The 13437-nt window shown below is 39.1% G+C and overlaps 1 protein-coding gene across 8 annotated transcripts in view; it reads left to right on the forward strand.

The window, feature by feature from the left end:
- ACACA (acetyl-CoA carboxylase alpha) overlaps window positions 1-13437 on the forward strand; it is a 274923-nt gene that overhangs the window by 93944 nt on the left and 167542 nt on the right. For 7 of the 8 annotated variants that reach the window (XM_030296955.1, XM_030296959.1, XM_030296958.2 and 4 more), the window contains 4 exons: window positions 2736-2846; window positions 8372-8581; window positions 12000-12170; window positions 13067-13228. In XM_030296955.1, the coding sequence (XP_030152815.1) occupies window positions 2736-2846; window positions 8372-8581; window positions 12000-12170; window positions 13067-13228 (654 nt within the window). Of the gene's footprint in view, window positions 1-2735; window positions 2847-5651; window positions 6937-8371; window positions 8582-11999; window positions 12171-13066; window positions 13229-13437 lie in introns of those variants that run through there. The other variant, XM_030296966.1, reaches the window with a different exon arrangement.

The raw sequence follows: 13437 nt of genomic DNA on the forward strand, positions 1-13437 counted from the left end.
GACAGCAACACGGGGTTTGAACCCATGAACTTAAGCTGAAATCAAGAGTTGGACACTTAACCAACTGAGCCACATAGGTGCCCCTCCTTGTCTTAATTTTAAACATAAAAATTTCTGGTAGAAAATTTGGAAGGCCAGAAAAGAGATGATGATAAACCCACCATCCAGAGATAGATACATATTCATAACACATTCATATATTTTCTTTTGACCTGTTTTTGATTCGTAGTATATGTTATTATCCTATAGTGATCATCTTTATTAATAGATTCCCATATTTATAATTATTATGATAAGTATAAAATTAAGGTCATTCTCTATATATAGTTTAGTAATCCTTTTTTTCTTTTCCTACTTTATATTATATAAGCATTTTCCTCCTGAGATTAAAATTCTTTATAGGGTGCCTGGGCGGCTCATTCTGTTGAGTGTCCGACTTCAGCTCAGGTCATGATCAAACGGTTCCTGAGTTTGAGCCCCGCGTCAGGCTCTGTGCTGACAGCTCAGGGACTGGAGCCTGCTTCGGATTCTGTGTCTCCCTCTCTCTCTGCTCTTTCCCTGCTCACATTCTGTCTCTCTCTTTCAAAAATAAATGAAGATTTGGGGCACCTGCGTAGCTCGGTTAAAGGTCCAACTTTGGCTCAGGTCATGATCTTGCAGTCGGTGAGTTTGAGCCCCACGTCAGGCTCTGTGCTGACAGCTCAGAGCCTGGAGCCTGCTTCAGATTCTGTGTCTCCCTCTCTCTCTGCCCCTCCCCCACTTGTACTCTGTCTCTCTCTCTCAAAAATAAATAAACATTAAAAAAAATTTTTTTTAATAAATATTAAAAATTTTTCTTTTAATTCTTTGCAAATATTCTAAATAGATGACCTGTGCCTAGAGTTTTCATATTTTCTTAAAAGGCCTGCCTTCTTACTGATATCATGTGGACTACCCTATTTTTTTTTTAAGTCTTTTCCACATTCGTGGCTGTTTCTTTGATCCCTATCACCCAGTGATAGCCCTTTCTTTGCCAACACTATTTCATCATGCTGTTTGTTTTTAAAAAAAATTTTTTTTGTTAATGTTCACTTATTTTTGAGAGAGAGAGAGAGAGAGAGAGAGATAGTGTGAGTGGAGGAGGGGCAGAGAGAGAGGGAGACACAGAATCCAAAGCAGGCTCCAGGCTCTAAGCTATCAGCACAGAGCCTAAAGTGGGGCTCAAACCCACAAACCACAAGATCATGACCTGAGCTGAAGTCAGACGCTTAACTGACTAAGATACCCAGGTGCCCCTGTTGATACAATTTTAGATCTTATTATAATGTAAACCATAAATCACTGGAATGTTTTGACAAAGGAATGACTTAGTTATTTTAAATTTTGGTTAACTTCTACCTACCCCCTTTACTTTTTGCCATAACAATACTGCCTGGACATTTTTCACATCACTATATATAAAAGCCACCTCATCCTTTTTAATAATTGCACTGTATTCTCTTTTTTTAAATTTTTTAATTTTTAATGTTTATTTATATTTGAAAGAGAGAGAGTGGGGGAGGGGCAGAGAGAGAGGGAGACACAGAATCGGAAGCAGGCTTCACGCTCTATGCTGTCAGCACAGAGCCCGACGTGGGGCTCGAACTCACGAACCGCGAGGTCATGACCTGAGCCGAAGTCGGACGCTCAATTGACTGAGCCACCCAGGCGCCCCAATTGCACTGTATTCTAATAGATGGGCATATCTTGATTTAACCAGCTCCCTACTTAATGGATATATAATTAATTTTCAGAAAGTTTAGAATTGCTACCTGATCATTATCCAATGTTGTAAATGTGAAAACCGCATTTAGAGTATGTTTTGAAAATAAATTTTCTAACTAATTTTATTAATATTTGGGCACCTGGGTTGCTCAGTCAGTTAAGTGTCCAACTTAACGCTTGGGTCATGATCTTGCTGTTCATGGGTTTGAGCTCCACATTGGGCTCTGCAGTGGCAGTGTGGAGCCTGCTTGGGATTCTCTCTTTCTCCTCTCTCTCTACCCCTCCCCTGCTTGCACACATTCTTTTTCTCTGTCTGTCTCTCTCAGATAAATAAATAAAACTTAAAAAAAATATTTCAGTGTCTTGTTATTTTTATCTTTTACAAAAAGTTAAGTGAGAAAATAATTTCTGGATATGTGAGAGTTCTGATTTGTTGAATATTTTATGTTGTCAGAAACTGTACTGAGACCATTGACTACCTATACCTTTTTTAAAAATAAAAATTAGAGGTAAAACATGAAGACCTGCATACTATAAGAAATTCCAATAATATAGAAATAAATACAGTAAAAAGTAGAGGTATATCTATTTATCTTCCTTTTATCACCACTGCTGTATATTCTAGCCTTTTTTTTTTTTTGCACCCACATATGCGGGTGTATGAAAGCATACATAATTATATATAAACATACAGTTTTATTTTGCTTTTGGCCTACACAGGATTGTCTTACATTGAACCATATGAAATTGCAAATATTCGACCACTTTTTTACCTACAAAAAAGGCCATTTCTTTTGGTTCAGCCTAATGCTACGAATATTGTTTTACTGCCCCCCCCCCCCCCCCCCCCACCTAATAGTATGTCTTCAGGACCTTTCTATTTTACTACTTTTGGACCTACCAATGGCAGCATTCTTAAAGGGAGAAACTGCCAGTTTTCTCCTTCCCTGTTATTACTACTCTTATTTCCATTTTTCTCTTTCTTCTTGAAGGCAGCAGAGGAAGTTGGATATCCAGTAATGATCAAGGCCTCAGAAGGAGGAGGAGGGAAAGGAATCAGAAAAGTTAACAATGCAGATGACTTCCCTAACCTCTTCAGACAGGTAGAATACAAGTTGTTTTTGTTTGCTTGAATTTACATGTATATCAGAGATACATGATTTAACTCACACTATATCTACAATCTGTTATGTTGTACACCAAAAACTAATGTTGTATGTCACTTATACCTCCATAAAATAAAAGATAATAATCATAATATGATATGGATGTCCAGAAAATATGTAATTTTTTATTTTGTCTGTAAGTACGCTAGTCTTTCTCCTAGCTCCTACCTGCTTATTAGCAATGTTCAATTCAGTGTAAGGTTTTATTCAATAAGGTGATTCAAACAGTAGTTATTCTCCATAATATAAAAGTCTTCCTATATGGGAACACCTATATAATCCCTGTGGCTCAGAGGACCTCATAGTGATACGAAAGAGTCACAATGCCTTTCGACATTTTTGTGTTTCTCTTTTGCTGGCATTGTAGATAAATTATGTGGTTAGCTCCTGATTTGGATGCTCTTGCATGGCTGGGCTCAGACTCTCTGGTTGGCTTTACTTCACTTCAGTTCAAAGTGGCTGCAGGTTCCAGAGTTTATGCTGTATGTCCCATCTACCTGGCCAGCTCAGCAGCCTGCACCCTCGTCTGTGCTGCATGGCCACTGCACCTTGGCACAGGAACCCTATGGCAGGTCTACATTCTATCATTGGGGATTTTCTAGGAAAGCTGAGCTTCAGATCTCTGCCTAACCCTCTGATTTGCAGCCATGTTGGTGTGGCCATACTACAGGTTAGTTGTGGAGGCCAAATAAATGATCTCTTTTCAGAATCTTAAATAATTGGGAGACAGAAGTCTCTTCTTTCCTGCCCGAGGACTACCCTCACATACTTGACTCACTTTCTTTTTCTCCTACCAGAAAAAGATGAGTCAGAAAAAGGAAAATTGGACACCTTCTGGGCTTTCACTTTCCTAGCTTCCCACTGTTCTTATTTTTCCCAGCATTTTTTACTTTCTACTGTCTTTTACTAGTGTCTCTGGCCACCTTCTATTTGCCCTCTTTAAAAAGCAAACAACATTAAACAGCAAACTGATAAAAGTGATAAATCCATTGTTTTACTGCATTATCCTGTTTTGAATGTCAGATTTTGAGTATTACCCTTCTTTTTCCTTTTTACCCTACATTCCTTTTGTAGTTTACCTGAATTTATAGGAAGATCAGTGCCTCACAGGATCTAAAGGAAAGGACTTTCACTCTTAGAGGCAAAAGAAAAAGCATGTTAAGTTTTAAAAGTATAACTCCTTTAGGTATTTTGAAACTGCTTATTACCATGGAATCAAATAGTTCAAGAATCTAGAACACTAAGATTAGGAAGTTTTATGCGAACGTCCTTAAGTTCCAATAATGATTAACCAAATAGCAAACAAATCCTCCCATTGAGAACAAACTAGAATAGCTGGACAAAATTGTTTTACAAATCTATTTCAAGGCATTAGAAACCTTTCAAGTTAGTAAAGAATTATGGGGCTAAGGTATAGGAGAAGAAGGAAACCCAGGGAGGTGGCATTTAAGGCCACTTTTCCCCTGGCGATATCTTTTGGTTTGAGAAGAAGCAGTTGAAAAGCAGATTGCAGTTTTCAACAGTCTTAAAAGACTAAAAGGACAAAACTTAGACTTCAGGGTTTTCTAAGGAGGGTGCCCTGGGAAACTTTCCCGTTTTAGGTTGGGATCTTGAAGGAACTATACCTTAGGAGTAAAAATAAAATGGAAATAGACCAACCCACACAGGCATTAAATCTCAGCTTCAAAATACTCAACCTTTGATTCAAGCAAGGAGTTCTAGGATTGCTGGTGTAACTAACCACCAGAAAGAAGCAAATATAATAATATCCAGGATCTCAAATTATTTCTATTTATTTTTCAAATGTGGTATCAAATAGCCATTTAAAGGTAAGCAGGCATATCAAATTACATGACTGAAAATCAAGAAAAAGGAAAGTCAGTATAAAAGACCCCATAGAGAGTTTAGATAATGGATCTATCAGACAAGGATGTTACAGTAATTATACTTAATGTTTTCAAGGAAATTAAAGACAAGATTGAGAATTTTGTCAGAAAAGTGGAAACTATAAAGAAGAAACAAATTTTAGAGCTGAAAAGACAATAACTATAATTAAGAAGTCAGTAGAGGAATTTAATAGCATATTAGATACAATTGAAGAGAGAATTAGTGACTGGAAGATAGCTCAGAAGAAAATCCAGACTAAAGCATGAAGAGACAAAAGGATGAAAAATACAGAAAAGAGCATGTGAGAGATCATTTGCAAAGATGACCATGATAACTTCTCCTATTTCTCTATACACACCCTGGTATAATATGATTTTTGCCTCTCCTCTCATCAAGAAAGAGAGTCTTTTTCCCACTCTGAATTTTTGCTGGCCTTGTGACTTATTTTAACCAAGAGAATGTAGCAGAAATGCTGTATAAGTTCTGAAGCCTAAACCTCAACTGGTCTTGTAGTTTCTGCCATTGCCCTCTTGAATTGAGCCTCAGACTGACAAGTGAAGAGCCTGGTCTAGCCTTTTGGAGAAAAAGAGGCCACATGAAGTAGAGAGGAGTTGTCCCAGCTGAGACTTCCTAGACCTACATGCTGACAGTCAGCACCACATTTGAGTCATGAATGTGAGACCCTGTTAGGCCATCCAGTCCCAGTTAAATTGTCAGATGACTACAGCTGCATGATTAGTAGCTTCTGGCCAGGATCAACAGAAATACCCAACTGAGCCCCAGTCAATTGCTGTAAACAAATCAAATGCTCAGTGTCCTGTTACTAAATTTTTGGTGGTTTGTTAAGCATCAATGGGTAACTGCCACAGAAATTGATACCTAAAGGTGTGATGCTGCCATAACAAAAAGTAAAATATGTCGCATTGGCTTTAAGACTGGCTCATACATGGAGGCTGGGGAAATGGTGGAGATTGTCAATGAAGACTGGAGGAATGGTGGATAGGCAGTGAGGGAATTATTAGTAGGGTCTGGAAAAAAGGGTAGCATATGTTCTGTAATGATGGAACAAATTGTCTGAGGTAACTTGGAAAATAGAGAATGTATTTAATGAACTCATGGACCTAGTTAAGGAAATCTCTAGACAGAATGTTGAAAGTATCTCGAATCCTTCTGGTTACTTACGCTAAGGAATAATAAGAGAGATGAGCTAAAGACGGTGTTTCAAACTTGTTGAGTTTGAAAACAGAACTTTTTTTCATTCCCAGTCTCTCCATCTGGTAAAAAGATCCTCAAAGTAAAAAGTGACCTCAGGGTAAAGGCCAAGTCATGAATAGCTGTGAGATCCTTTAAGGCTTAGAGATATTTAAGACACTACCTGGTGGATTATCCTCTCAGCTAAAAGGAAAGAGTTTCAAAGAATCTTAAAGGTGTTATCCCACAGCAGCCTGATATGCCCAAAGTATAGAGATATCTGTGCAGAAAAGTTATGGATGTATCTTTTGGGGCAAGGAGTAAATCCCCCAGTGTGATTCATAGGAAGCCCACAAAGTTTTCAATGGACTTGTACTGATAATTACACCAAAGGGCCTAAAAGGGACAGAGGTAGTTCAAACTTCAAAGAGCCTTGTGGGTCTTCAATTTCCTATAAACAGGAAGCAGAGTGAGAAAGCTATTCAGCTGTAAACATCTAATGAAAAGAAATTTGTCAGAGAGCAGAGCCAGGAGCCCAGACAGCATAGCTAAGAACAAAGGAGAGCCATGCACCGTGGATTAGGAAAATCACTGCCAGGGAGCAGAACAAGACCCTGAAAAATTTCCCTGCCCCTAGAGTAAGGGAACCTGACATGTACCCATCTGGACTTCAGAGTTGCTGTGGAACAGTGACCACTGTGTACTTCCCATCCTCTCTTCTTTGAACAGGATTATCCTTTATGGTTATCCTTTCCCCATCTCAACATTAAATAGTGGGGGTGTTGGGGCAGATAACTTGTCTTTTTAGTTCCCAGATCGTTGGATCAAGAGAAACTGCACCTGAGGAGCTGCACCCAAGGAGTCTTATTCGCATCTGGACATGATTCATGAGAAAATGGACGTCAAGCCTGATGCCATGATTGGATGACTTTGGGGGTCTTGGGAGGGGGTGAGTCTATTTTGCATGTGGGAGGTCTATGAATTATTGTGGCCAGAGGGCGGACCATAGTAGATTGTTTGCAGACATGGCCGCAATAACTCCTCCCATCCTTGTATGTATCCTTTTGCAATGTGATTGCCTTTCCTCTCATCAAGAGGTGGCATCTCTTTTTCCACCCCTTGAGTCTTAGCTGGCCCTGTGGCTTGCTTAAACCATTAGAATGTGGCAAAAGTGGTGTTGTGTAAGTTCTAGAGCCTAGGGCTTGTGAAGCCTTGGAGCTTCTGCCCTCACCGTCTTGGAACACTGCATTGAAGAAGCCTGATCTAGCACATTGGAGAATGAGAGGCCACATGCTATAGAAATAAGCTGTTCCAGTCGAGGCACCCTTGACCTACCTGCCAACAGTCACCACAAGTCACCCGACATTTGAGTGAGACCATTCAGCCCCACTTGAACTACTAGATGATGATATGCACAAATGACCCCAGGCAAGAGCAGAAGAACAACTGCCCAGACGAGGACAGTATCGTGAGCAAATGAAACAGTTGCTGTCCTAAGTAACCCACTGAGTTTTGGGGTGACTTGCTACATAGCAAAACAGCATAAAAGACATACGGGATACAGTGAGATGATCTAATATCATGCACTTGGAATCTCAGAAATGAGAGAGAATGGAACAGAAGCAATATTTGAAGAAATCATGGAACAGAAACGATATTTGAAGAGATAATGGTTAAGAAGTATCCTGAAGTTATATAAAAGTTACTAAGCACAGATTAAAAAAATACTATGAGTCCCACAGCACAAATACAGAGAAAACCACATCTAAGATTATCAGAGTATATCTGCTACCTCAATCCCCTAAAAAAAAGAGAGAGAGAAAAAGAGAAAATATTAAAGCAGCCGGAAAAAGATTGCTTTCAGAGGAGTAATGATTGATAGTGGACATCTCAGTAGAAACAGTGGAAGCCAGAAAACATTGGATTGTATTTAAAGTGCTGAAAGAAGGTAACCACCAGTGTAGAATTTTGTATCTAGTGGCATTATGCTTCAAAACTGAAGATCAAAATCCTTCAACTACAACACCCTCTGTGATGTGATGTGAACCAAGAAAGCATCTAGTCTGGAGCCAGTTGTACATTTGGCTGTCTGGAGTTCATGGCAGTATTTTACCCTTTTGTGGGATTTGTGTGTGTGTCTTTTCAGACTATTTTGTTTTTCACTTTTGTAACACATTGGATGTTCATGTTTCATAGTCATCTATTAATATTGGTTATATAACTAAGAATTCAACATCTTAAAAATAGGTGAGGGCATGAACTATATTTTATTCTTTTTTTGTATTCCTGCTAATTAACATGGTCCCTGACACTTCTAGGCATCTGCCTGTTGAAATTGAAGTGCTTACGCTTAAGAATTTGTTTTATTTCCTCTTCTAATATAGGTTCAAGCTGAAGTTCCTGGATCTCCTATATTTGTGATGAGACTAGCCAAACAATCCCGTCATCTGGAGGTACAGATTTTAGCAGATCAGTACGGCAATGCTATCTCTCTGTTTGGTCGTGACTGCTCTGTGCAGCGCAGGCATCAGAAGATTATTGAAGAAGCACCAGCTGCTATTGCTACTCCAGCAGTATTCGAACATATGGAACAGGTGTGTATATGAAAAGCTGTAATTTTTGTTTTCTTACACAGAACTACTACTCATTCAGTTCATAGGACTCATTCAATTCATACACCTGAGAATAGTGGAATTTCAAGTGGTTCTAGATAATTGCTAAGATTATATCCTTGTCCTAGAGGAAAAATAATCCTACTCTTCTCCCTCTAAACATTTCCGGCTCTAAATTAGTTAACACTTTTGATAAAAATGAGTGTACTGTTTCGAGTATGGGTAAAAAAGAGGAATGATTGGGGACAGTGAATTTTTTTTTTTTTTTTTTTTTAAGCAAGCTCATGATAAGCAGGTAGTTCCATTTTCTAGTTGATTATCTTTGAGTCTTCAGATGTCTTTATTCAGATCCATTATCTCTTAAAAGGTCTTCTGAGCATCTTAAAGTTTATATATTCTATATTTTTGTGTAGAAAAGAATTCTCAACAGTCTTGCAAGGTTTCTTGGAAACAGTTTTAGTTTAGGGGTCTGAACATGGTCTTTTCTGGAATAGTGACTGAGTCTTCATCTTATTGGAAATATATTTTCCATCTCTTTTTTCCTGAATTCCAAACAAGCTAAATATATGGTCATCTGTTTTGGAAGTTTAATTCCTACATGTGTATGCATTAATTAAGAATTATTCTTTAACTGCTATGATAAGGAGGCCTCCAAAATACAGTGGCCTTTTTTTGTTTTGTTTTTGAGAGAGAAAGAGGTAGGGGGCAGGTAGGGGCAGAGGGAGAGAGAGAATCCTAAGCAGGGGGCTCAGTCTCATGACTGTGAGATCATGACCCAAGCCGAAATCAAGAGTCTGATGCTTAACCGACTGAGCCACTCAGGTACACTCAAATACAGTGACTTAAACAAGGTGTAAATTGTCTTTCTCTCTCTACCATCATTGAGAGATGAGTTGGTACCAGGGATCCATTCTTACTGCTGTGTTGTTCACTAGGAAAGGGGTGAGCAAACTCCCTTGGTGAGCAAGCCAAATCCAACCTGCCAACTTTTTTTTAATGCATATTTATTTTGAGAGGAGGCAGGGGTGGGAGGAGAGAGAGAACAAATGCGGGAGGGGCAGAGAGAATCCCAAGCAGGCTCCTCACTGTCAGCATGGAGCCAGACATGGGTCTCGATCCCATGAACTGCAAGATCATGACCTGAGCCGAAATCAGGAGTCAGACACTTAAACAATTGAGCCATCCAGGCGTCCCATAACCTGTTAACTATTTTTGTAAATAAAAATTTATTGGATCGCAGCCACATTAATTTATTTATGTTATAGCCCACAAAGCTGAAAATAATTATTATTTGGTCCTTTAATGAAAATGTTTGCCAACACTTGCCCTAGGGTGTCATTATCTTCATGATTAAAGCTTCTTCATAAGATTATGTTCATATTGTAGCTTGTGGGAGGGGGAGAGAAAGGACTTAGAGGGCAGGCACGTAAAAATGTGATTCAGAAGTTACCCATATTCTGCTCATATCCCATTGGACAAAATTCAGTTACACAATCACACCTACCTGTAGGGGGTGTCAAGAAGTGTGGTCACTAACTGGGTGGCCATATACTTGGCTGAAATTCAGGAGATTCTGTTACTAAATGACACAAAGAAAAATCACTGGAGAGCATCTAATAATCTGCCTCAGTCTGCTCCTCTGGCTACCTGTTATCCTTTCACACCCCTTTTCTTACTCTTAGAACATATTTAGTCTTTCCCCAACAAAATCAGCCCAAAGTCCCATCCAGTTACTACATTCAGCCCAGAGTCCAGGATCTCTAAGAAATGTACAGTTCTCGCCATTAAATGTTCATGTGGTTTTTCATGGGCCAATGATCTAAAATTCAAGTTGTGTACCCCTTATTATTCTTCCCTGTAGCATATACCCAATATACAGTGGTGGAATATGAGCAGGATAAGTGCCACTTGGAAAAAAGGTAAAAAATATACATAATCGTTGGTCCATAGCAGTTATCAAATCCTTCTAGACAGGAATTATGATGATTTCCTGCCTTGTATTAGAGTAATACCTCAGTTAGCCCCCTGGCTGCCTCTGGTTCTGCTCTCTGGAAGTAAATCCCTTATCCATCATCCCTGAAATACCTGTCTTTGTTCCCTGCAAAGTTCTCCCTCATTGAGGTTTCTCTGGGATTGGCCTTTGGAGACTATGCCTTCTTTGGCAGAGTTGGTGCAAGAGGAGAGCCACAAATATTACTCTAGTTATCAATCACAGGCTTTTCAAGGCCAGGTTTGTGGTGTGTTCAGAAATACAGTACCTTCAAAATTTAGTTTCTGGACTGTGTGCTTCCAGTCAGCTTCAGGTAAGAGTAACCACACCCTATGATTTCTGGAGATAGTAACTTTTCCTCTAATAGTGAATCTTTGATACCGGGTTGCTTCAGGGTGAGAATCTAATCTGGTTTTGGGATATAAAAGTAGTTGATTTTTTTCACATTCTGACTTTTTCTAACTATTTTTCTTAGACTTCGTGTGTTGTCAGTGTTCCAAGTTGTTGTAGAAGACAGTTTATCAAGTGTTTTGTTATGCCTAACAGTGAGACCACAACCTTTTTAGTCTGAAATATTTGTTTACTTGCTACCCACTACTCTTTTGCTAAGGTAGCATCGCCATGTTTGATTTTTTCTAAATAGTAGCATCTTATCTGAATTTTATAATTTCTGTATGGATTAGTATACAGGTTAAGCTGTTTAAAAAAGAGGTCTAAAAAATACAATGACTTAGATGAGATAGAAGTTTATTTTTCCTTCCTCATAATCTGAGGTAAGCTCTCCAGGGTTAGTAGGACAGTTCTACTTCCTGAGGCCATCTTGCAATTCAGGTTCTTTCTGTTTTGTTCTGCCATTCTTAGTGTGTTCTCATCTGCATGGTGGAAACGGGTGTGAACTATCATGATTACATTCCAGTCCACAGAAGGGGAAAAGCTAGGAATAGAGGACAAATAGTTTCATTTCCAAAACCCGATTCAGTGCTTATGCATATTACTCACTAATGCTGACATTATATATGTCAAAACTGAGTCACTAGCTAAAGAGAGGTTGAAGAGTATAGTCTTTAGCTGGACAGCCATGTTTCTAGGAAGATGACCAGGAATACTACAAACCAGGGCACACTGAATAGTCTGTCACAATGTTTTATTGCCTGTATATACTTATACTGATAGGGTGAGGTTGCCTATGATGCCAGGTGAAAAACAGTTCTCCCCCGACTCTGGATTGAGTTTGGTACCCATGTCTAGGCACCTTGTGTAATAATCAGAGAGAGTGAAATTTACTCTTATGTGGCTAAAGACCTTTGGTGGCTCTTGTAAACAGTGGATATTTGAGTCAGGGAGAGGCTGTAAGGGTCCACCAGCTGGTCAAGGTGAGACACTTATGTTGACTTGTATTTCTTCTTTGAGTGTGCGGTGAAACTTGCCAAAATGGTTGGTTATGTGAGTGCAGGGACTGTCGAATACCTCTACAGCCAGGATGGAAGCTTCTACTTTCTGGAACTGAACCCTCGGCTACAGGTGGAGCACCCTTGTACAGAGATGGTGGCTGATGTCAACCTCCCTGCAGCGCAACTCCAGGTGAGTCACCCTGATCTTGGCTGAGAGAGTTGCCTAGAGAACTTCTGAATGTCAGAGATGCCTGAGAAACTGGTTTAACTGGTGTCTGATAAAGAGAAGCACCTCCTATCTGAGTCTCATCTAATGTTCATCTCGTGCTATATGGGTTGTGATGTGTGGGTTGGCTTTCCTGATGGGGTACAAATCTAGTAATACTATCATATTTTTTAGCCAGACACATGTGATAGAAACTGTCATAGCTTAGAAAGAAACTTTAAAAATAATATGCTTTATTTGATTATTTTAATTGGAAAAAACCCTTGTAATTGTCCTCTACTCCTTATTACTCATGTTCTGTATTAAAGCAGTTCCACATCAGAGTGGTGGTTGTAGTTTCTCCTGGCAAGACTATGGCAGCACATTACTTTTATAATGTTTAAAGTGCTAGCTGTCAATAATGTTTTCTCCACTCATCCCAGGAAACAAGCATGAGGGAAGCAGTAATTAATGGCTAATGATGAGGTCTGATATTATTTGTATCTAATATGTTCTTTACCCACATTGGGAGCTCCTTCTGGGTTTCCATTAAGGACCAAAGATTTATTTACTTTCTCCAGTGGTTTGTATGAAGTAATTATGACACAGTTAGGACTTTTTAGCTGTCTGAACTTCTTGGATAGGCACTTACACGAACTCTTCCCATATATATTTTAATTCTTCTCCTTTAATGGAGAAATGCAATAGACACACACACACAACTTAGAGTTACCTATTTGATTATTGTAGAATACAGGTTACAATAGAAATAGAGTATTTTAGGTGAAGGTTACTAAAATGAAAAATCTTGTAAGTAATCTGATAGCCTCCACATTTTAAGGAAAGGAACTGTGAAAAATGAGTGATATGTTTCCTTTCAGATTGCCATGGGGATCCCTCTGTATAGAATCAAGGATATTCGTATGATGTATGGAGTATCTCCCTGGGGTGATGCTCCCATTGATTTTGAAAATTCTGCTCATGTTCCTTGCCCAAGGGGCCATGTTATTGCTGCTCGGATCACTAGTGAAAATCCAGATGAGGTAACCCATCACTTAAAAGCTTTATACTTTTTTTTTTTTCTATCTTGTGACTTTCTCTGGAGATGGAAATTTATAGAAGTCTCATCAGAGCAGACAAATAAGTGATCACTGCTCCCTTGGCCATTTAATCCAACTTTAGTCATTATGGAGTCCTTATTGGGTGGGTAGCACTGGATGTTGGCTCTCAAGCCTTTCTGATTTTTGTGCAT

Source organism: Lynx canadensis, chromosome E1, assembly GCF_007474595.2.
Source record: "Lynx canadensis isolate LIC74 chromosome E1, mLynCan4.pri.v2, whole genome shotgun sequence".
In the NCBI taxonomy this organism is placed as follows: Eukaryota; Metazoa; Chordata; class Mammalia; order Carnivora; family Felidae; genus Lynx; species Lynx canadensis.